Source organism: Rousettus aegyptiacus, unplaced genomic scaffold (assembly GCF_014176215.1).
Source record: "Rousettus aegyptiacus isolate mRouAeg1 unplaced genomic scaffold, mRouAeg1.p scaffold_m13_p_3, whole genome shotgun sequence".
Taxonomy (NCBI): domain Eukaryota; kingdom Metazoa; phylum Chordata; class Mammalia; order Chiroptera; family Pteropodidae; genus Rousettus; species Rousettus aegyptiacus.
Window position 1 is genome coordinate 147902847 of NW_023416306.1, and position 23559 is coordinate 147926405.

The window sequence follows — 23559 nt, forward strand, 5'->3', positions numbered from 1 at the left end:
GACTGCATTTCTAATAATGAATGGCACTGGTTCTCAAAACCTTCTTTCCCCTAGGACTATGGGATGGACAGATCCAAATGACTCCCCAATAATTAGACTGCTTTGCGTTGGATAAATGAGTGAGAGAACAACGAGAAATGAAAAAGCCTATCTAAAGTCTCTGGGTACTTCTCTGATGGAGAATAATTAACTTTGACCTACCAGGATCTGCTCAAGGAAGTGCTTGCTGTTGCTCAGGCAGTAGAAACAGGCCGATTTCCAAGCCTGAGCTGGATCAGGATTGGAGAACAAGGCTAGCATTGCCCGCTCGGGATCTAGATGGTCCAGTGAGGCTGAAAATCAAACCATACAGGTTACCAGGGAACTGGAGCTCTCCTTTCCTAAGCTCAAGCTCATTTGAAAAGTCAATTGATATGACAGTTCACTCTTTTAAATACTTAAACCAGGTTTTCTATACTTCTGTATTAAAACTCTTTACTTCTCTCAGTAGCTTCTGAAAAACTCTTTGCTGCTATTATTACTATATATATATTTTCCAGCATTCCGTTTTAGACTGAAAAATCTGTGCTTTTACAAAAGGACACCTCAGCCTTTTTGCTCAACCTCTCCCATTAGATTTCTTGAGCAACATAAAGGCACCAGCCTAGAGGAACTCCAGAGAGGTTGGGCACTGTGGAATTACCAACACATCAGGAGAAGTGGCAAAGGGAACACACCTTTTCCCGAGGATGTGGCCTTCGGTGGCTTTTCTGGGGCCTTCTCTGCATAGATATGGCCATACAGGGATACCAGGCCACGCCCGGCCTTACGAAGAAGGCAGCTGAGCAGCTGCTCCTCCTGCAGGGGACTGTCTTCAGTCTTGCAGGCCTCCAGCAGTTCTTCACATAAGAGATGCAGCTCAACCCCGAGTGGCTCTGCAGGGCAATGCAGAATCCGCAGGGCTCCATAGATGGCATCTGTTTCCCCAGGGGGCCCAGCGGCAGGGCCCTGCAAAGCTCCCAGTGCCTTTCGAATGAGGTCCACCAGTGCCTTCTGCAGAGGCCAGCCAGAGAGGCCAGTGCCATCGTCCTCCCTAAGCAGGAGCTCCAGCAGAGCCTGCACTGGCTGGGAAGCCTGCCTCAGAAGGTCCCAGAGCACAGAGACAGCTTCTGAGCTGAGCTGGAGGGTCAAGCTCTCTTGCCTCTGATTTCCATCAAGCCCAGGGTCTACTGTGTCTTGTGATAAAGCCTCCCATAACTCCTAAATAGAGAATGAAGAGAAAGATGTATGGTGAGCATGTCTAGAAAGTTATTATCTGCATGCCTTGATGTTTTCCTCTTTTCAATGTGTTTGTGTATAATAGTAGCAGTAGCAAACACTTCTGTTGTAGTTACTACATGCCAAGCCCTTTACACAGAAAAATCAAGATACTACTATTATCCTCATTTTACAAATGAGGAGATTGAGGCAAAAAATTAATTTAATTGCCCAAGGCCTCCATGTTCAAACTCATCCCCACTTACCGCCTCCAAAATGTATTCTGTCGATTTAAATCAGGAATTCCAAACTCATAGACCAAGCAGGTAACAAATGGGCATAAGACATTATGCCCAGCTCAAGACATTTAAATTCATTTTTTTAAAACAATATTACACACCATTCCCACATTACACATTAACCCCTCGTCTAAATCCTAGCCATGATTTAAGGAATAGACCATTTCTTACTCCTCTACTAAACCTTCCCCAATACCACCAACCCACACAACTCTCCCTCTTTATTGGGCTTTCGATCTACTCAAAATTAGTACCACATGGCTTAGTACTTAATCGTCTCGTATGTGCATGAGTCCTTGCTCCCTAACTACAGTAAGTGCTTATAGGCAAGAAACTCTTTAGCCTCAAATTTGTTTGCAGGGTCGGGGCAGAGGGAGAAAAGGGGGTGCTTTAGGACCATGCCTATGTATGGTGCTCGGGGATGCTTCTTCATTAAGTGCCCCCAAGATGGTCACAGGACCATGAGTCCTTGACCTAATATAAGTAAAAGTCCCCACCTTAAATCTTGCTGCTAGTATGCCTTTAATTAGCTGGTGGTGAGGTGATGAAAAATATAAGTACTCAACCTCAGAGCATACCTCAGGCACTTAAGAATAGATATAGTAAAGACTTAGTTTGAATCTGGCCCTCGGTTTTTGTGAGGATTAACTATAACACATTCAGTGCACCTATTGTAGAAGAGGTATTCAACAAATATTTTTCCCTTCACATTCCCTACCATATACTGGTTAAAAAAATCAAACACCTAAGTTTAATCCAAGTTATGTATTCCTTTTACACGAAATGAAAAAATCTTTAATCTCCAGCTATACTTAGTACTGCTGGACAATTCACCTCTAAGAATTCTAAAATATGATAAGTTTATCCTAATTCTAAACTCCCCTCAGAAGGGCCTCTATCTAGCCTGGTCTTGCCTGAGAATAGCCTATAGCCATCCTCTTGGGGACCTGTCTTTGCTGGATCTCTGGAAGCTGAAATTGTTGAGTGACTGTGACTCTGGGCAGATGGCGCCAGAACCCTCTCTCACCTTGAGGATGTCCTGTGGAATATCATCTTGGAGGTCTTCTGACAATAAAAGAAACTCAAGCTTTCTCCGGAAAACAGTTGGGAGTAACTTCTAGAAGAATCATAAGAAGGCAGCACAGTGATTAGGTATATGTTGTAGTTAACAAATTGTAAGTAAATATTTCTCTTCAGTTACTCTGGTTTCTGCTGTTTCCCTAAGATAAAGTACTTTTAAACATTAAATGCCTAGATATGTTTTGAGATATTTTATAAACAAGAACAGCTAAGCTTGGATGCATACCCTTCTTAAACATTCACACTTAAATCCCACATTCCAACTCCAACATTTGCTCATTTCATGTGACTTTTTCTGTCACTTGAAGTCTTTTTCCCAAGAATCTCCCTTGCAGTGTCCAAAACACCTAGTTATGAGTAAGCATGGAGGTTGTGGCCCACATGATCCCTAATTTTGGTATTCATTATACGTTAGAAAACAAAAATAAAGGGAAAGGATCTAATGTTTATTAAACACTTATTATGTGTCTGGTACTGTGTGCTATATTTTCACATCTTTTTAAAAATCTCATTTAATCTCTAAATCAAACAAACCTGTGGCATAAGTATATATTTTAAAAAATAATCATTTTTAAAGATGAAATGGCTAGGAAGTATATTTCAATTATTTTAAGCATGAAAAGGAAAAAGTGATTCTGATGTTTGTTAATGAGACGTGCCACCAGAGAAGACTAACGAATAAAGGAAGAGAAAGTTTCTGACTCTTCCTTGCATCTGCTTGTTTCAGAATAACTTCCCTTTTCCTGGTTCTTAAAAGTGATATTCATCACATCAGAGGCTAATATGATCTAGCACATTCTTGACCCTGAATCCTACTTCTCCTTACCACACCCTTCCCTAATGTACCTACACCTGCATGCTTGCATAATGCTAGTGACTGGAAGCTGATGAAGAAAATTCATGTGGGAAGCTGAAGGTTAGTGTTTTTGTTGAGGACTAAGAGGAAGAAATAGGTAAGATGTCTAGACAGGAGCCACTTAAAAAAAGAACAAAGTCTGGTTATGATTTTAGAACTTTAATCTAGAATCTTGATTAGTTCATATTTATTTTACTGGTGAAATTACATTATACATATGTGGGGTCATAAACAGCTAACATTTTTAAAACAAGCAAGAATTTGTCCCATGTTTCTAAACAGATTTTCTTACTACAAAAGCAAGACATGTTCAATGTAGAAAAATGAGAATTTACAAATAGGCAAACAAAGACAGACAGACAGACACACACACACACCCCTTTCCATTGAACAAGAACTATTATTAATACTGTGGTCTAAGGGCATTCAGATCATCTTCTATATATGCACCTATGCATGCATACCACATGTACTATTTTGTAAACTTTTCTTTTTCACATAGCAGAGTATGAACGTTTTTCCATGTTAATGAAAACTCATTTACCACATACTTTTAATAATGGTGTGGTATTTTACAAATAGATAAGCCAGTCCTATACTGTGGACATTGGAGTTGTTTCCAGTTTTCCTGTATGAGAAGCAACACGGCAGAGAACATCTCTGTAGTTAAAGCTTTGCTCACATGCTTAAACATGTATAGATCAGTACAAGATAAAAAGGCAGCTGGCAAAAGTGGATGAAGGAAAGAGAAAACTGACTCACTGTTTCAACTAATAATTAAAAAGGAAGCTTTTAGCAGAAGGTGGGAGACTGGAAAAGGATAGGCAGCCAGCAAACTCGAGAAGATGAAGTCCACTCCAGGAGTAGGACCACTCCTAGAATTTACTTGAAATCTTAGTCCTTGTATAAAATTTTAAAATTCTCTAAGGTTCTTGTTTAAAGTTTAAAGCATTCCCATAACTGTTTAAATAACTGAGGCATTGGAGCCTTAAGGACCAAATGATCTTCAGTGTTGGCAAAAACAAGAGCAACTCTTAGTCTGTGCTAAGGAGCCAGGGGGAAGTGATATTCACCGCCTGATCTGGTTGAGCAACTGTCCACAAAATAAGCAACCAATTAGCCATAAAGTAAGCAAGTACCCTTCAGTCAGGGCAAAGTTCATCGGGTTTCACAGATCCCATGTTTGTACTGGAAATATCCTTAGTAACAATAAAACATTTTTTATGTTTCTTTTTGAAGATATTACTGAATATTTTAGCTCAAGTTTTTGTATTTTAGATTTGAAACTATAGCCAACTGTTAATCATTCTGGGGTTGATTATTTTTCAGTTTTGCTACTTTATTCCCAGTCATCTTAGTCCTTTTGTAATTTCTCTTTGCTAGATAATTGGTCAAAGCCTGGGTAATACATTTAGATTAGTACTTTCTATTACTTTTTGACAGCTCTTGTAGAGAAGAGCACAACTGGAACTAAAGACAAAAATAATTCGGACGACTGAGTAAATACGAAAATTAGGCTAAATTATAGATATTTACAAAATAGAATTTATGGTTTCTTACTTTTAAGCCAATAAAGCCTAAAACTAACTTAGAGGTGGAAAAAGCAGAGGACTGGAAACTCGCAGTCAGATCTTGGTTCCAGCTATAGTTCTGCCAATTAACTTGAGGCTGTGACCTTGGGCCATTCATTTCTTTTCTGAGTCAAAAGTTCCTCACTTAAATCTTGAAGTCTGAGGAATAATACAAAATTGCCTATGGGAAATACCTTTAATGGATATCAACTTCTGGTAATTATCACATATGTCTAAAAAGGCTTTTAATGGCAAATTTTCTTTCTTTTTCTTACAAGTTTTCTTTCTGTGTTAACTTGCTCATTTTGTTTTTATATTTGGTAGATTTTAGTTCAAATCATGTAATTAAATTAATAATTAATGAGGTTTAAATCTGTAAGATTTCACTGGACTGGACTAATTAAGATAGTATTTTTGGAAGAACAATCAGCTTAGTCCATTCTCCATTCATATGAGGTTCATACCTCATTTGCTATCTTGTCGCTTTCACTGAGTTCTGCAAAGTTGTCAGGCACAAGTGTCACAGTGGTTTTTAACAAAATGGTATCACCTCAGACGGTATGATATGTCAATTATGTTAGTGAATTAATAAATGAATTTAGGTAAGGAGACAGCAATAAATATTTAAGCCATTCTCACTATCAATATGGAAAGAGGAATATGACAAACCTCATAATAAAGGAAGTAACAGACATAGCGGAAATCTCACAACCACTTTCCAGTTCTTCTCAGTCTTGGCCTCAGGAGAAAATCTGAAATATAAATCTACTTACCTTTTCTTGGGCCAACCATTTTTCCAGTACAAGAAGCCAGACCCAGGCTAATCTCTGAGGATTGATGTCCTGTCCATACCTGAAAAATGTAAAAAGAATTTCTAAACAAAGAGTTTCTATTAACCTTTTCTCTTTGGTGATCCAAATTTTAGATTTCATTGCTCAGTTTATTTTAAATCTGAACAGGAAAGATGTTGTTCTAATGAGAATTTTAAAATATATACTGCAGTTCGATAAAATTAAAACCAGAATAGAGCTAGCAGTTTTCATAAAAAAGTCTTAATCTTTACCTCCACCTCCTTCTCTAGTCTTTATTATTTTTAAACAAGATAATATTACATAGAAAACCATAAAGCAAAGTTACCTAAAGTATAATTTTAAAGTATAATCAAGTAGTCTTCAAGAAAAAATGGAACTTGATAAAAATTTATTTTTAACTTTATGCTAAAAAGAGGGTTATAGAAATTCATAAGCCTTTCTTTGAAGTTAATAAGTTAAATTAGACAGTACCAGGCTAGAACCCAAATCTAAGGGGAAAAAAAGAAAAGAATCACCTATGCATCCATTCTATACATGCTAATACATGTACTTAAAAAGTATAACATAACTGCCAAAGTAAGGACAAGTGAGGGAGAGACTAAACAGTACATTTAACTCCTACATCACTTGTTGTTACTAGCACTGCCAGGAAGAACTTCATTAAAACTTTAGGTAGATAACAGTGGTTGCCAGGGGGCAAGATACACAAACACTAAATACTTAGTGTTTGTGTATCTTGATTATTGAAGTATTTACATGATTTATCTACAGATGTATAAAACTGCATAGAGCTACACACATAATAATAAATGCAGATTTAAAAAATGGTGAAAACTAAATAAGTTCTGTAGTCTAGTTAACAATAATGTACCAATGTCAATTTCGTGGTTTTGCTACTATACTATAGCCATATTAAATGTCACTATTGGGGGAATCTGGGGAAAAGGTGCTTTTTGTACTATTTTTGCACTCCTTGTGAGTCTATAATTATTTCAAAATAAAAAGCTTTAAGTGAATTCACTTCCAGTCCTTTGATAAAGCTACAATAATATCTTCAATTTCATAAGAGGAGAGAAGGGTTTACTTTTTTGGAGGCAAAAAAAAAAAAAATGCTTTTCAATGTAGTTCCACCATCTTCTTTAATAATAAACAAGAAATGGTGCGTTCAGTCACAATTTGCTGGCCAGGCTTAACAGCATATCCAGATGATAATTCAAAGCCAATATCGATTAATAAGCATGTATTTTAGAGGTAACTTTTCAGAGCATGTGAAATACCCTCTACGTCTGCTAATTCTTCAGAGGGTAGCTGAATGAGACACATTGATCAGAACCCAAATACTGAACCTAGTGTCTCCTGCCCTGCGACTGCCTGGCAGGAAGAGAAATCCCTTACCTCAGCTGATCTGGACACATCACCAGAGCCTGAAGTATATCTTCCACCTTCTTTGGGATATCCCCTTGTGCCTCGTGTAGCTGAGGTACACATGCCTGTGCCAGCTCCCATTCTCCTCTGCGAAGGCACTCACAGAAAAATCCAAAAAGCTCCTTCTGGGAAGCGGTTTCCTCTTTTCCAAATGGATGGTGCATTTTCCCAGCACAGAGTGCAGGGAGACAGAAAGGGATGAATTACGCAGAACACATTGTCAGTTTTCGCAGGGCACCTCCTATAAACAATTTACACCAGAGTTAAGAAAGAAGCGGAAGGAACAGTGTTTGGACAAATTAGCAACTACTAGCCATACCGGGAAAGGCGGGACCTACTTTCCTAATTATCGTTGTCAGGTTGATTTGACAAGTTACTATCTTTCTTTGAAAAGTTCCACCTTACCCCACAGGGGTGGATCAAGCATCCAACATCCAATTAATATTAATTGTGTTATTAGCCCAGGGCGCAGACCCATAACTTCACTTACGTATTCCCTCCTGAACTTTATATCTAGTCCAGCTCCAAATCCCCAGGTGGTCACGTCCTTAAGAATGAGAAATTCAGCAAGAACCTCTCTAGTTTATGCTCTGCCTCAAGGACGAGGATTGAAAACCCAGAGATGAATCTGTGTCAGAACTGGAGGGTAGTGGGGTTGGAGCACAGGGACGCTCCCTATAGGGGTTGTGGAGAGCGCCCCCGCCTTCCGCGCGGTGCCTTACACTCACCTGCTCCCGGCGCCCAAAGAGAGATCTCAGTGCAGCCATGTTTGAGCCGAGTCAGGTGACAGATTCCATCTGCGAGGTTGCGAGAGTGGCGGTAGGCTGACGACTGACAGAGGCCACTTCTATTGGTCAATGGAGGAAAGATGCAAATAAAACGCCATATTTGTTGGGTCACGTGACGCCGCCTCGCGGGACTAGAGAAAGCTAGGAGGTTAGGAAAGGCTAAGTGCCATCCCTCTTAGTTTTGACAGCTCCTCTGTTCTACACTTTAGGTTCTGCGTTCCGCGGAGCAGGTGGCAGGAATAGCTGTATTCCTTGACTACCCCCCCTTTTTCCCCTGGTGTTTGAAGTCAAAGTATACTGAGCGCCAACCAGTACCACTGCTTTGCCATGCCTTGGGGATACCTAGAGCAAGACCTGAATCCTCTTCCATTATTATTCTGTTCATTCTCGCTCTCTTATAATCCCAGAACTCTACGTTCTGAATTCCCACTTTCTTCTGTTTAACTCCATTCATTTATGTGCTCTCTTACCCGGAACCGTTAATTGAACAGTGCGCTAGGCTTTAGAAGCTCCCCTGTCCTCAAATCTAGTGAGAGGTGCAGGTCAATAATAGAGTGAGCTAAATTATAAGAAAGAATTATGCATAGGGGAGATGTGAGCAAAGAATGAGCAAAAGCTTTTCGCGAATACAGTAATCTGAAGTCGAGTTTTAAAGTAACGGTTTGAACAATTCAGCATCACCACCAAAGGGTGGTGAAAAAAAGCAAGCCAAAACAAACTAAAAGCTTTCTTCCAAATCCTCTTCTATGATAAGTGGAGTCTCATATCTCTCTGGTCCATTAAGCAATTTTTAAATGTGATGGAAGAAAAGAGAGAATTCCAAGCAAAGTTTCTCCTTTCATACACTCCTTGCTGATGTCCCTCCACCAGATTTTGATAATCACTAGATGGAGAAACGGATTCACAGCATTGTTACAGAGTTTGACTACAATTCCCAGCAAGCAGCGGAGCCGACCTGGGCCTCTGCCTACTTCTGATTGGGTGTTTGCCAGGATGGCAACCCAGCCACCGCTTCCGTTGTTGCTTTGTGGCGCTTTCCGCGGGGAGCTGTGTAAGGGGTGGGGAAAACTTTGAAAGTTGGATGCTGCAGACCTGGTACTGGAAAGTTTCTTCTTGGGGACAGTTGTGAGGACGTGGGGTGCGCTCATTATTTTCTGCTCCCTTTCTGGGCCCGTGGTATCCATACTGGGAAAGCGGAGAGTCTCTCGGGTGCAGGGCACGCCCCCGTAAGCTGGTAGGGATGTTAACAAGAACTCTGCCGCCGATATGGGGGTTTCTTGTATTCTTTTGTGGGGTTGCATGGAAAGAACTTGCTGAAAAAGTTTTTTTAAAGGAATTATGGGGTGATGTTTTTGTTGCTTGATGCCCACCCCTTCCACTTTGGAGCGGGTTGGAGCCTAGGCAGGGGAGCCCGTGGTTAAGTTTAGGTGCTGAAGAAGTGGTAGATAATAAATAGCGTGGAATCTGAAATCAGATCCCTGAATACGAATGCGGAGGCCAGCATATACTAGCAGTTAGACTTTGAGAAGGTTTTTCAACTGAGCCTTAGTATCCTTAATTTGTAAAATGAAGTAAAACATCTGAAGCGCTTGGAACAGTGTATGGAACATAATAAGGGCTCAATAAGTATTAGCTGTCATTGTTACTTAACAGTTTTCATTGAACATCTAATATGAGGATTTATCTTTTCTTTTTAAAAATATTTTAATTAGTTGCCATTCAATATTATACTAGTTTCAGGTGTACAGCAAAGTGGTTAGACATTTATATAATTTACAAAGTGATCCCCCAGATTAGACTATATGCACCTGGCACTATAATAGTTATTGCAGTATTATTAACTATATTCCTTTTGCTGTACTTCACAACCCTTTGGCTACTTCGTAACTACCAATTTGTACTTCTTAAGAATTATTCTTGATAAAGTGAGGATTCAGTAGCCAGGATTGAATATCTTTTCTCATTTTGCATTCACATGAGTGCATGCACACACACAGAGCAGGAACTTACAGACTCTGGTGGAAGAATCAAACATGGAAACCATATGATATGTTAAAATGATTATCAGGCAAATATGTACAAAGTGATGAGAACATTGGAGAAGAGACTGAGTTGGGGCAAGGCTTTGCGGAGAAAAGTTAGGGAGGCAGGATGATGCTTAGGTAATTTACCAATATACTATTGTGGCTGGAGATCAAGTTATGTGAGGCAGCAAATGATGTTTTGCTGAATGAATCGATAATGATAACGATTGTTAAACTTGAACATTATGTGCCAGGCGTTATCCAAATCCTTTAACCTTCGCTACATTCCTATGGAGTAGATGGTTGAATTACCCTTGTTTTACAGATGAGAAACTAAGACAGTGGAAAGTGAAGTTGCTTTGCCAGGAAGGCCAGGATCTGGGCCTTGCAATCTGATTTTCCAGTGAGAGGGAAATGAGGGGGTTAATTTATGAAGGTTTTTTATGCAATCCTAAGAAGTGTGAAATTTATCCTGTGGTCTAATGATTCCATGGGCTGTTTAAAGGAAGAGAGTGACATGATTGGAGTAACTTTTTAGGAAGCTACTTCTGGCAGGATTGTGGCACTGACTTGAATTTTGCAGGCCACTTTGATGCTTCTTCTGTCCATAACACATTTAAATACCAGTGATACCTATTGCAGTTATTTTTGTGTGCGGCTCTTTTCATCTTTTACTGTGAATTGCCAATGGAAAGGGAATATGTTCAAGTGATTTTTGGACCCAGAGCTTAGCAGAGTGTGTGCTTAAAAAGTGTCTGTAGAAGAAGCAAATAAATGGATTTTTTTTTTTTTTTGGTGAGACAGGAAGTGACCAGAGGCATATGCAATAGTCCAGACAAGTGATTGGAGTGGCCCTAATAAGGCAAAAATTACAGAGTTGGTCATTCATTGTTAATATCCTGGTAATTTTGGGTTTATGGTTCTTCTTTTTGATTGAATATATCTCTAATGACGTCATTGTCTGGAACTACCTGATCTGTAAAGACACTAGGCAGTGACAAAGCACATGTCACTTAATAAACTTTCTGTTGGGGAAACAGAAATCAATACCGACACATTCCAATTGAGAGAAACGGGAGGGATGTATTCTGTGTTTGTGGGAGGTATGTGTGTATGTGAGAGAAGGAGCAGACGCACATGGGAGAGATTGAGTTAATCTAGTTCAGAAAATTTAGATATTTTATAGAAATTTGGGCCTATAAGTACCTACATTCTTGGTATGTATTTTTGTTCCAAAATGTTACTTCTTTTTGATAATTACATTGCTCTATTCCCTGGAACAATGAAGAGTTCCTGTTTCTACTCTATCCAGAGGGTATTTTGCTATCTCAGTGAGATTCACAGCCTTTCCTTTGCATGCATTATTAGAGGAATCACAGTGATAATATTCTAGCTTTTAGAAGACAGTTGTTTCAGAAACCTCATTTAGCCCTCGCAAGGTTCAACAACAGTGAACTTTAATAGTATATGGGAATGTGAAAAACTAGTATAGTATGTGGGAATCTGAGAAGCTGTTATAGTGTGTGGGAATCAGGGCAGCTAGAGTAATAAACAACAATTCGGCTTGTAAATAATAAAATCTCATTTGATTCAGAAGACTTATTTGACTTATAGAAAAATGATAAGTTAAATATGATTATGTAGAGTATAACGGTTCAGCGAGTAGACCTCAGAATCAGACTTCCTGGGTTCAAATTCTGGACCCACCATTTACTTTTACTGGTGATACTATAATAAGCTTTTCAGGTTTTTGTTTTCTCACAGGCAACAATGAGGTCAATAACCTTCCTTATAGGGATGTTGAGAAGATATAATGTGATAATTTATGTAAAGCAACAGTGCCTGGTATATAGTAGATGCTCAATACATTTATTATTGTTATAGTACAATGAAAATAAAGACTTCCTAGGAGTGTTGTTTGGAAATATGCCTTGAAGGTTAGTTACACATCCAAATAAAATTTATTAATGCATTGAAAATTTCAAAATGCTATACAAACGTGAAGTGGTATTATTATATTCATGTAATAAGTATTGTGTGAAATGCACATTCTTTTTCTGCCTTGTTTCTCTGTGTGTATGTTTGATAAACAGTTGTTTCTCCTATGTAAGACTTTTAGAAAGATTCTGTAGCCTTTATTTTTTTCAGTAACATTTTAAATACTACTTATTTCATTTTGCATATGGAAAAATTAGAAGGATTTGTTATTTTGTAGAGTGTTTTGGATAGTAGCCATCTGTTATCACTTATGCTATTTTCTGATGTTTTTTTCAAAGTGGTTCTTTTTTTCCCCCTGCATCTGGAGGCATGGGTAGCAAGAAACTAAGACGAGTGGGTTTATCACAAGAGCTGTGTGACCGTCTGAACAGATTTCAGGTTGTTACCTGTCAGGTAAAGTTTATTTAATTTTTTCAATGAGAAATTTTAAGTACCAATTAATTTTAAGTATACCTAAATAACTCTTAACTAAACCTGAAATATGAGAACTTAGGTTTACAGAAAAAAAAGGACAAATAATAGTGCTTCTCCTTAGGTTAAGTTGAAAAGACAAGTCACTTGGATTATACTTCCAAATATGATTTCATTTACCCAAGTTCAATATTTTTACACTGGGCAGGGGGGAGGTGAAATACACCTATGCTATTTATTTGGGATTCTAGGAAAGTTTTACTACTTAACCCATTTCCTGTTTGCCCCGAGAAGACTTGCTGGTGGCACTTGTGGCTGCAGCATTTACTTAGCGATAACTCATGGATTACAGTGTTAACCTTACCACCAAAGTTTGCCATGAAATATCTCGCTTTTATGATTATTTTTGCATTGCTCTAGTATATTGATAGTCTTTGGAAACAAATGACATCATTCTATTTATAGCGTTCTGTTTTCAGTAGTGGTATTTTCATTTACAAAATATATTCTCCATCAGTGAAAATGTCAAATCCTAGAAAATTTAGTGTTCCTACGTGTGATATTAATATTGTTCTCAGTTGTTAGCCAAAGATTCATTTGGTGAATCCAATTTATATATACATTTCTGTTACATTAGGATTAGAGACAAGTTCTGTGTAGAGATAACTGTAAGAACAGTTTTTATATTTTATTTTCACATTGAAAGCCAGTCAAATTTGCTTCAGCCTCAGAGAGCATGTTTACGGAAGATTAAATTGATGGTGGTAGCTAGCTGCACTTTTTTGTCTTAAATGGGAAATGGATAAAAAGAAATTTTGTAGTTATATGAGAAATATGACTAATGAGGAGATGGTATTCAAAATGAATAATTGCTCATGAAAGCAAGAGAAATTAATAGTTAAGATCTTTTTCCTATTGAAGGAGTGAGAAAAATGTAGAGATGTCACATTTTTAAACACAATAATGAAACAAATCTTTTTTGGGTTAAATGAGATTTAAGGTTTTAGCTTAGGATTTAATTTTTAATAAAACAACTTTCAGAGCATGCTACATCTTTTAAAAAATTGCTTCATGTGTTAAAGGTATCTTTGGTTTCTGTGTTATGTATTTAATAATCCTTATGTGCATACTTTGAAATGCTCTCAGTTATCAGATACTTTCTCTGAATGATTTCATATAGCTTAGGAAGAAATTCTTTTCAGTTTGACACTTTCTGGGTATTTGTACCCAAACTCTTCTTGGCACAGATGCAGTGCTCATATACTCCCGGGTTGGATGCTGCTTCCATGTGTTGTTATTTGATGTGTCCTCCAGTATATGCCAACTAAATTGGATAATTACAAGAAAAGACTAACATCATATCTTTTAGTTAAGGCATATTTAGGGGGAAAATACTATATGGAACATGTAAGTCTTTGATCTGAAATAAATTTCACTTTTATCTACACATGGGCAGTTTCAATTGAAATATACCTTTTAATTCCAGTATCTTTATTACACATATATGTAAAATATTCTCTTTATGTCTCTTTAGGACTTTTTATGTCTTTCCCCATTGGAGCTTATGAAGATGACTGGCCTTAGTTATCGAGGTGTCCACGAACTTGTGTATGTGGTCAGCAGGGCCTGTGCCCCACAGATGCAAACGGTATATATATATATATTTATGATGATTTGATTATGACTTCTATTTTGATATGATTCTTCATCTCATTTAAAATCTTTTTTTTTGGAATGAGGCAAAAACAAAAATAGAGATGAGTACCTCAAAAATACTGACTCTCAAGGCAGAATTAGTACTCTAATGAGACATACGTACGTACATACATACGAAAAATTTATATAGTTTATAAGCTCATGAGAAGTAGTTCTTAATTATAGGAATGAGGAGGAAACAAAGTTTTCTCTGTAGCTGATAGTGATATTTCAAAAGGTCATCTTTCTCTTTGTTTGGGTGGGATTTGTGGACTTCAGTATACTTTTAATTTTAGAATTCCCCTGCCTCTGTAATACTTTTACCATCGTTACTTACTTTGCATCATAAAATACACATATTGGACTTACACTTGCTTATTGATTGAATAAATAGTACTTGAAAACTTATCCTCACTCTTGATAAGAGGTAAAGTCTTTTATAACAAGTCCTCATCAAGTTGTACTATTTTTTCATACTTTCTGTTTAATAACTTTAACTTTTCCAATGAAAGTTTTATGCATGATAGAAAGATACTGCTTTCCTAGGATGAGAGTTGCCTAAAGTCTGTTCAGTGCTTTGCAAATTTATTTATTTATGTGATTTATGGATTGTAGATGATATTCAGGTAAGATATTTACCTTACTATCTCATGTTGAAATTTGGTAACCACTGAGCAATAAAGTAGGGTGCAGTTCTATGAAGTAGGAAGTGTCATTTGAGACTTCTTAAGCAATGAACAGACAAAGTATTTTCTTTTGTTCAGATTTAGCTTGTAATCTAAGGAAAATACCTTAGAGGCAGAGTAGGCAAAAGGAAAATTAGAATCAGAGTTAGGGTTTAACACTAGTCTTAGCTTTGCCATTGATCTTGTAGCTTTGGACAGCTCTCTTTGTTTTGTGGAATAAGTTAATATTAAAATAGTGTGAGATGATTCTGTGACTAATTTTAAAATAACCTGTTACTATTTGGAAGGTTGTAAAGCACCAGGAAAACCTTTTAATTTGATGTCTGTCATTCTATCTGATGAATATTTATGGCTTATTTCTAGTTAGGTAATTAAATAAGAGAGCTTGTGCAGGAAATTCAGCTTTAGTCTCCACTTCCATAACCACTTCAGCTGCAATCTCAATATTATTCCAAGTACCAATTCAAGAATCCACCTTTCTCCTTTGTTGTACATTCACTCTTGTAGCATTCTTTGGATTTGAGTTCTGACTTAAACATTGGCTTAGTTTTAGTTCATTCTTTAAAGGAAAATTTTTGTCTATTTATTTATTCATTTATTCAGTCATTTATTCCTTCAACCAATATTTATTGAGTACCAGCCATGTATCAGGTTCTTTGTCAGGGACTGAGGATATTGTATTCAAGATTGATAAAGTTCCTGCCCTCATATAGCTCAGTCTAGTGGGAGAAGTCAGACATTAAATAAATAACGACATGAGTAAGTAGTTGATTGTAATAGTGACAAGTCCTGTGAAGGAAAAGTTCAGGGAGTACTTATTGAATTTAAGGTGCATGTGAAACATTGAGAGGAGATGCGAAGTAGACTGGCAAATGTCTGGACATGGAGCTTGAAGGAGAGGTCCGCACTAAAAGTATGCATTAGGGAGTCATCAGTGCACCTATGATGGTCAAAGCCATGGGAATGGACGAGCAATTGCCTAGAAAGTATATAAAATAAGAAGATAAGTGTACCCAAGACCAAATCTTCAGTGAAGCCAACATTTAAAGATGAGATTAGATAATAATGAGTCTGAGAAGAAGCAGCCACCAAAGTAGAAGAAAAACGGGTGGATATCATATCACAATATTACTTTTTCTCATTTATGCATATACTATAATTTCTGAAGGTTCGTTTTATTAGTTTATTTTATTCTTTTTGAGAGTCACCAAATCTATTTTTTCAGTAATTACACTTATATTTGCAAACAAAGCAATTTAATGTTGACAGATTGGGTTGCCTTTATGTATTTGATAATGTATCCCACACCCACTTATGTTGCCTGATGATGGATTGTAGACAATATTCAGATATTTCTAAATCAGGTGCAAATTACATGACTTTGACTATCGCTTTTCTAATTATTATACATGCTTGAATATAGCCTTAAAAAAATCTGCGATAATTCCTAGTTTAACAGAACTAAGAATTCTCTAAGTAAGATTAGATAAGATTGGGCACATTTATGGCTCATAAATATTAATATGCTGGTCTTCTTACATCGTCACAAAGCAGAACAGCCTTGGATTTAAGTCATAGATTTGTTAAATTTTAAACTTTGAGTGGGTAGAAGCTATCCATTTGGTTTACCTTTGTATTCCCAGAGCCAGTCTCAGAGCATGGCATGCAATTGGCATCCAATATATGTTGAATGAATGAATTTTTATAGTTATATTTCATTCATAAAAGTGAAAATTTTGATGTTAGAGATTATAAAGAGGCAAGTGTTTTTATACATAGTGGGCATATAATCACATTAATCACATCTGCAAAGATCCTTTGTACAAAAAAGGTAGCATTCACAGGTTTCAAGGATTTGATGTGGATATATTTTGAGGTGGCCATTTCTCAGACTACCACACCTACCTTCAAGCTATTCTTCACAAACCAGCCTCAGCCTGAGATGGTAACTTGATCATGTCACCCCTTGTTGCTCTCAGCATAAACTCCAAAGTTCAACAAGGTTCTTCATGATTTGGCCCCTGCTTATTTCTCCAGCTTTATCACTTGCCACAGCACTACCACGTTCCATCTTCAGCTGTTCTAAATGAACTCTATTTTTTGTAGTTTTCGTTGGTTTCCATTTCTGCCTGTTTTCTTGACCTTTCTTTGTACATTCTGTCTCTTTGGCAGGAACATGCATATTTCCTTTACCTGTCTAACAGCTATTTCAAATTTTAGCTCGGACATCCACCTCTTCCGTGACGCCTTATTGAATCACAAAATCCGGATCAGGTATATTGTCCGTGTCTTCACTTTCTCTATCACATCTCTTATTAATTGCATAGTAATTGTCCAATTTCTAGTCCTAATGGTCAACTATAAGTACTGTGAAGGCAGAGGCTGTCTGTTAAATCATATTCTTATAGTCTAGCTCAGCCACTGGCACAGAGTAAATATTTGTTGAACAAATAAATAATAGAGGAGGAAAAAAAAAATAGAATTGGGTTCCAGCTGCTAAAATTGGAGGTATGGAGTTGGTTTATGTTTTTGAATACATAACGAGGTTCAAAAGAACTTGATCTTTTTCTCATTCAGGCTTATGGGATAAAGACACAAAGGTCTGTTGCTCTCTCGCCAGCATTCTTATCTACAACCCTTTCTGCTTTGGATGAAGCCCTGCGTGGTGGTGTGGCTTGTGGATCCCTCACAGAGGTAAAGGAGGCATTTTCCAAACCTTCTTGTCAATTTAAGAGACGGGGGAAAGTTTAGTTAAAAAATATATATTTCATGAATATTAGTTAAATTTCAGGCACCTGAAGGGCATGATTCTCTACCTAGTACAGTTGCTCTGTGTAAAGATGTTTAAAAAATCCTTGCTGACTGACTGGTCTGCTTAGGTTGCTGTTTTTTTGAATAAACTTAGAATGTTATGAATAATATGAAATGATATGAAACAATCTGGGAGAATTAAAAAAAGATTACTCCTTAGTGTATAAGGATTACTCCTTAATTAATAAAATTTGAAATTTTATTAACATGTGGGCAAATTATAATATTAAACTGAAAAATCGAGTGGCTTAAAACAATAATAAACAGTTATTAATTGTGTTCCTTTGGGAATGGCTTAGCTTGGTGATACTGGCAAGCGTGCATTATCTGAGGGCTTGGTGGGGCCGGAGGACATTTCCAACGGGCCTCACTCACATGGCTGGCAGATTGGTGCTGGTTGCTGAAGGATGTCACAGTTCCTCCCCAAAAAGGTTCTCCAGACACTACTTGAGTCTCCACATGACATGATGGCTGATTTTCCCCCAGTGAGTGATCCCAAAAAAGGCAAGATGAAAGTGGTGATGCCTTTGATGATTTGGCTGTGGAAATTACACATCATTACTTCTGCCACATTCTCTTCATTAGAAGAGAGTCATTAAGTCCAGCCCATGTTCATGGAGAGGAAAATTAGGCTCTGTCCTTTGAAAGAAGTGTCAAGAATTTGAGGACATTTAAAAAAACACCACAGTTCTTTTTTTGAAAACTACATTAATGTGCTTACTGGTCCTGATGTGGTGACTCAATAAACTATATTTACCAGTGCACTCCTGTGGAACTTCTTGCCTGAGAGTTCCAGGGACATGGATACTTTAAGCAAACTTCTACATAAGAATAAATTCTTATATCCTGATAGTCATAAATTTAACAGTAGATTTTTTTCCTTGAAGATCTAAAATTCTGTTTTAGATGCTAAACCTTATCTTATTTCCTGTCTTTCAAGAAAGATTAAAAAATGTGTATGTTTCAAGAAAGATTTTAAAATGTCTAGTAGTTGCCTGTAGATAGATAGTTGGTAAATGAATGAATGAGTGAATTAATCTTAAAAAAGAAAAATTAGAACCTGCTGTTGCAGTGTACTGCCACCAGATGGTGCCAGGATTCTATTTTGTGTATTTTTGGGGCACCTAGTGATCTACAGTCATAAACTTATTTAAATAGCAAAATATTGAACTCATGGAAAATTAACCAACAACTACTTATTTTTAAGTTTTAGAACAATTTCCAATACTGTTTTACTTAGTTTTTATCAACTCTTTCTGAATCCAGGCAGTAGTTGCAAGCCATTTATGTGTTTTGTTGTAATCTACTTGGCTGAATTAGAGTACAAACACCATGACTGCTTTTTAGTGGCAAGATCTCTATTTTCTGTTTCAGCTACAGGTAGCCTCTTCAATATTTTTGGGATTTTTCAGCTAAATACAGGCGTGTTTCTGTTTGTTTGTTTTTTTTTATGAAAAAATAAAATTTTAGTATTTATTTTATTTATACAAGATTCAATAGATGCTGCATGTGTAAGTTGTGAACTCTTATGAGCTATGAGCTAATGTAAGAACTAGAACAATACCAAAACCTTTGAAACTAACTGTGGACTCCTACCCTATCTTTGGCCTGCTGTTGGGAGGTAACCTCCACCATGAATTTCTACCATTCCTAGACTTTTTTCCTCATAGTTTCCTACAGTTCCCTATACCTGTAGTTTTCCTTTACTGCCTGTATATGTAGGAGATATGACATTTTATTTAGTTCTGCTTATTTTTGAGCTCTATTAAATCGTATCTGTGAGTAAATCAGCTCTCTTCTCCGAATTGCTTTTTTCACTTAGTATTGTTTTCTAAGATTTATTCATGTTGTTGCAGGTAGCAGAAATCTCATTCACTTTCACTGCTGTATCATATTCCATTCTGAAATCACGCCGCGTTTCATTTATCCCTTCCCCTGTAAGTGAACATTCGGGTTGCTTCCAGTTTCCTACTAATGTAAACAAGTTCTGTGAAAACAGTTCCCTGTGTCTCCTGGATCATGGGTACAGGTTTTTCTTTTTTAGGTCAGGAGTTGGCAAACTACTGCCCAGGGGCCAAATCTATCTCCCTGCCTGTTTTTGTAAATAAGTTTTTAATGTAACAGCAGCTATGCTCATTTGTTTACATGTTTTCTGTGGCTGTTCTTGTGACAAAGCAGAGGTAAGTTAGTGTGACAGACACTTCATAATCTACAAAGCCTAAAATACAAATCTAGCTCTTATCTAGAGCATCTATTTTGGAGTGATTTGCTGGCTGTAGGGCTTACACATGGGTAACTTTGCAGAATTAGGACAAATTGTTTTCTGAGTGGTTTTGCCTGTTTATATTCCTGTGAGTGATGTGCAGGAATTTTTCTTGCTTCATATCTTCTTGCCTTGGTATTATCAGGCTTCTTAATTTCTGATCTCAGTTTTCATTTTCCTAATTACTAATGAGCTTCCATATCTTTTAATAAATCATTTGGCTATTTTAAAAAATAATTTTTTTAAGGTACCATTTTAATATGATAAAATTCAATCATTGTAACCATATTAACTGTATAATTTAATTATGTTAGTAAATTTATAGTAAATCATCACCACAATCCAGTTTTAGAACATCTCTGTCATCCTAAAATGTTCCTTGGTGCCCATTTATAGTTAATCCCCACTCCTGTTTTTAGCTCTAGGCACTCACTGATAAACTTTGTCTCTAAATTTGCCTTTGCTAAAATTTTCATATAAATAGAAGCATATACTATGTAGTCTTTTGTGTCTAGTTTCTTTCACATAGCATGATGTTTTTGAAGTTCATCAACTATTGTTGCAATATTTGTAGTTTTTTCCTTTTAGTTGTTGAATAGTATTCCATTGTTTGGCTATAGGACATTTTGTTTACTCGCTTTAATTGATGGACATTTGGATTGTTTCCAGTTATTGTCTTTCAGGAATAGCGCTACTGGGAACATTCAAGGACATGTATTTATGTGAACATATTTTTTTTTTTTATTTCTCTTGGTTAGATTCCTAGGAGTAGATGGCTAGATTGTATGATAGGCATATGTTTATATTTAAGATTAAACTGCCAGACTGTTTTTTAAAGTGGCTGCACCCTTTACATTCTCACCAGCAATAAACGATGGTTTGTTTCTCCATATCCTAACCAAGACTTAGTATTATCTTTTTGATTTTAGCTATTCTAGTGGGTGTGCATTGGTATTTCATTTGCATTTCCCTGATGACTAATGAATTCGAACGCTTATTCATGTGCTTATTAGCCATTTGTATATTTAGGGACATGTCTATTTAAACCTTTTGGCTATTTTTTAATTGGTTGTTTTGTTGTTACTGAGTTGTAAAAGTTCTTTACATATACGAATACAAGTCTTTTATTGGATGTAAAGATTTGCAGTTATAGTCTTCTAATCTGTGGCTTGTGCCTTCATTTTTTTAATGGTAGTTTTGAACTTTTTAATTTTGGCGTTGTCCAATTTATCAGTTTTTCTTTTATGGATTGTGCCTTTGGTGTAATCTCCACGAATTCTTTGTCCAGCCAGGGACATAGAAATTTTTTGCTATGTTCTCTTTTAGAGTTTTATAGTTTTAGGTTTTACATTTAGTCTGTGTCTCTTTTGAGTTAATTTTTATGTGATCTATTTTGAGTTAAGTGGTAGAATGAATTGTGGAATATTTTTTTTTATTTATATTCTAATAGTTTGTAAGATTAGAATCATTTATTTCTTGAAAGTTTGGTAGAAATTGCCTGAAAAATTGTTTGGTCTTGGTATTTTCCTTGTGGGAAGATTAAAAAAATGAAATCAATTTTTTAATGATTATAGGACTATTCAGGTTTTGTATTTCTTCTTGAATAGTTTTGGTGAATGATATTTTTAGGAATTTGCCCATTTTCTGTAACTTTTCACATTTATTTTCATACAGTTATTTACTGTATTTTCCTTGCCTTTAATTCTGTTTTTTTTTGTGTGTGTGTGTGTGTGTGTGTGTGAGATTTTATCCCATATAGTCTATTCAAAGAGCTAAATTTTTTATTGTTGTTCTTTGTTGGTCTTCTCTTTTATCTCTTACTTCAGTGATTTCTGTTATTTTCTTATCTTCTTCCATCTAAATTGAATTTTTTCTGGGATTATTTTTTCTCCTAACTTCTTTTTTAAAAAATGTATTTATTTAAATTAGTTTCAGGTATACAGTACATTGGTTAGACATCTGTATAGTTCATAAAATGATCCCAATTGCTCCCTCCCTCAGCCCTCCACCCAGCCATCATCATATTAATGCTCACTGCATTCCCTCTGCCGTGCTCCCCATCCACATGACCAACTATCAACTACTAATTTGTACTTCTTTAACCCTTCATCCCATTCTCCCAGGCCCCCAATGCCCCTTCCCTCTGTCCATCACCAAATTGTCCACTATATTCGTGAGTCCTAACTTCTTAAATTGCACATTTAATGATTATGTTTTCAGTTTTTCTTCTTTTTGCTCCGAGCTTGTAAGGCTATGAATTTCCATTGCTGCATTCTTTTTTCATGTGAAATATTTTCATTTTCATTTAGTTCTAATGGTATTTTAAAATTTTATTATGATTGCTTCTTTAACTTATGAGTTATTCGAAATTTCCAAATATCTAAATTATTTAATTAAAGAATTATCTTTTAAGTTTTAATTAGATTGTTAATCTAATTGCATTTTGGTCAGAAAACTGCATGATATTGATTCTCTGAAATTTTCTGAGACTTGTTTTAAGGTTTATTATGTGATCAACTTTTGTAAATATTCCACGTATTCTTGAGAAGAATGATTACTCTTTAATAATTGAGTGCTCTGCACATGACTATTAAATTAAGCTTGTATTCGGTTTGTCCATATTTTCTTTATTTTTACTGACTTTTTCTTATCCCGACTTAGTAATAAATCATAAAATGTTGTTAAAATAGTTCATTGTGTTGGCAAGTTAAAAAGTTTACTGGTAGTTTGATTTTTTTACTTTATATATTTTGAACCTATTTTATCACACTTACAGTAGCACATTTAGAATTGTCATATATTCCTGGAGAACTGAACAATGTACTGTGGTTCTTCTATGTAGCATTTGTCATCATTAAAATGTTGCTGTTTTTGTGATTAGCTAATATATGTCTTTTCCACTGGAGAATAAATTTCAAGTGGGCAGAGATTATGTTTTTTTCTTTTTGTTACATCTACAATATTAACACATGTAGAAGGCACTTAATAAATATTAGTTGACCAAATGAATTTGTTTTTATTTATTAATTTTTGTACTTACATAGTGCTTGTTTACTCTAAGGCTTTGATACTTGCTGCCTTTTGTACGCTTTCCCCTTGATCATAGAAAGCCAAACTATAGGAACTTTTAACGTTATTGCTAATCCAGGGTACAGTGTTTATTTTCATTCATATGCCTTTTTTTCTTTCAAAGCGTCAAAGCTGTACATTTAAGGAATATAATTTTTCTACTTAATTGATTTTTATTAATGAATATAAGTGATTCTTTAGGAGGTTTTTAAAAATATGTTTTTAAAGTTGTATATCTTTAATGTCTTCATATCTATACTGCATATTTATATATATATTTTTAATATATTACTGTTTAAGAAATTATTCTAAAACTTAGTGGCTAAAACAACAGTAAATAATATCTTACAGTTTCTGTGAGGCAGGACTTCAGGTGCAGCTCAGCTCAGTATTTCTGGTCACTGTCTCTCAAGAGATTACAGTCAAGATGTTGGCTAAAGCTGAATACTGGCAGTCATCTGAATTGAAAACTTGACTGCAACTGGGGGATATGCTTTAAAAATGGCTTACTCATGTGGCTGGGAAATTGGTCTTG

The 23559-nt window shown here is 36.1% G+C and overlaps 2 protein-coding genes across 10 annotated transcripts in view; one reads left to right on the plus strand and one right to left on the minus strand.

Moving 5' to 3' along the window:
- Positions 1-8103, minus strand: part of ZFYVE26 (zinc finger FYVE-type containing 26) — a 56582-nt gene extending 48479 nt beyond the window's left edge. The window contains exons 1-6 of one of the 3 annotated variants that reach the window (XM_016131213.2): positions 8008-8103; positions 7250-7520; positions 5816-5894; positions 2563-2652; positions 717-1239; positions 202-332 (exon numbers count right to left, since the gene is read on the minus strand). In XM_016131213.2, the coding sequence (XP_015986699.2) occupies positions 202-332; positions 717-1239; positions 2563-2652; positions 5816-5894; positions 7250-7443 (1017 nt within the window). In that variant the 5' untranslated portion in view covers positions 7444-7520; positions 8008-8103. Of the gene's footprint in view, positions 1-201; positions 333-716; positions 1240-2562; positions 2653-5815; positions 5895-7249; positions 7521-7769; positions 7980-8007 lie in introns of those variants that run through there. The other 2 variants (XM_016131214.2, XM_016131215.2) reach the window with 2 other exon arrangements.
- A 945-nt stretch (positions 8104-9048) lies between these two features.
- RAD51B (RAD51 paralog B) overlaps positions 9049-23559 on the plus strand; it is a 556279-nt gene continuing 541768 nt past the window's right edge. For 2 of the 7 annotated variants that reach the window (XM_016131216.2, XM_036238433.1), the window contains exons 1-4: positions 9049-9162; positions 12368-12482; positions 14035-14148; positions 17459-17575. In XM_016131216.2, the coding sequence (XP_015986702.2) occupies positions 9149-9162; positions 12368-12482; positions 14035-14148; positions 17459-17575 (360 nt within the window). In that variant the 5' untranslated portion in view covers positions 9049-9148. Of the gene's footprint in view, positions 9302-12367; positions 12483-14034; positions 14149-17458; positions 17576-23559 lie in introns of all 7 variants that reach the window. The other 5 variants (XM_036238436.1, XM_036238437.1, XM_016131217.2 and 2 more) reach the window with 4 other exon arrangements.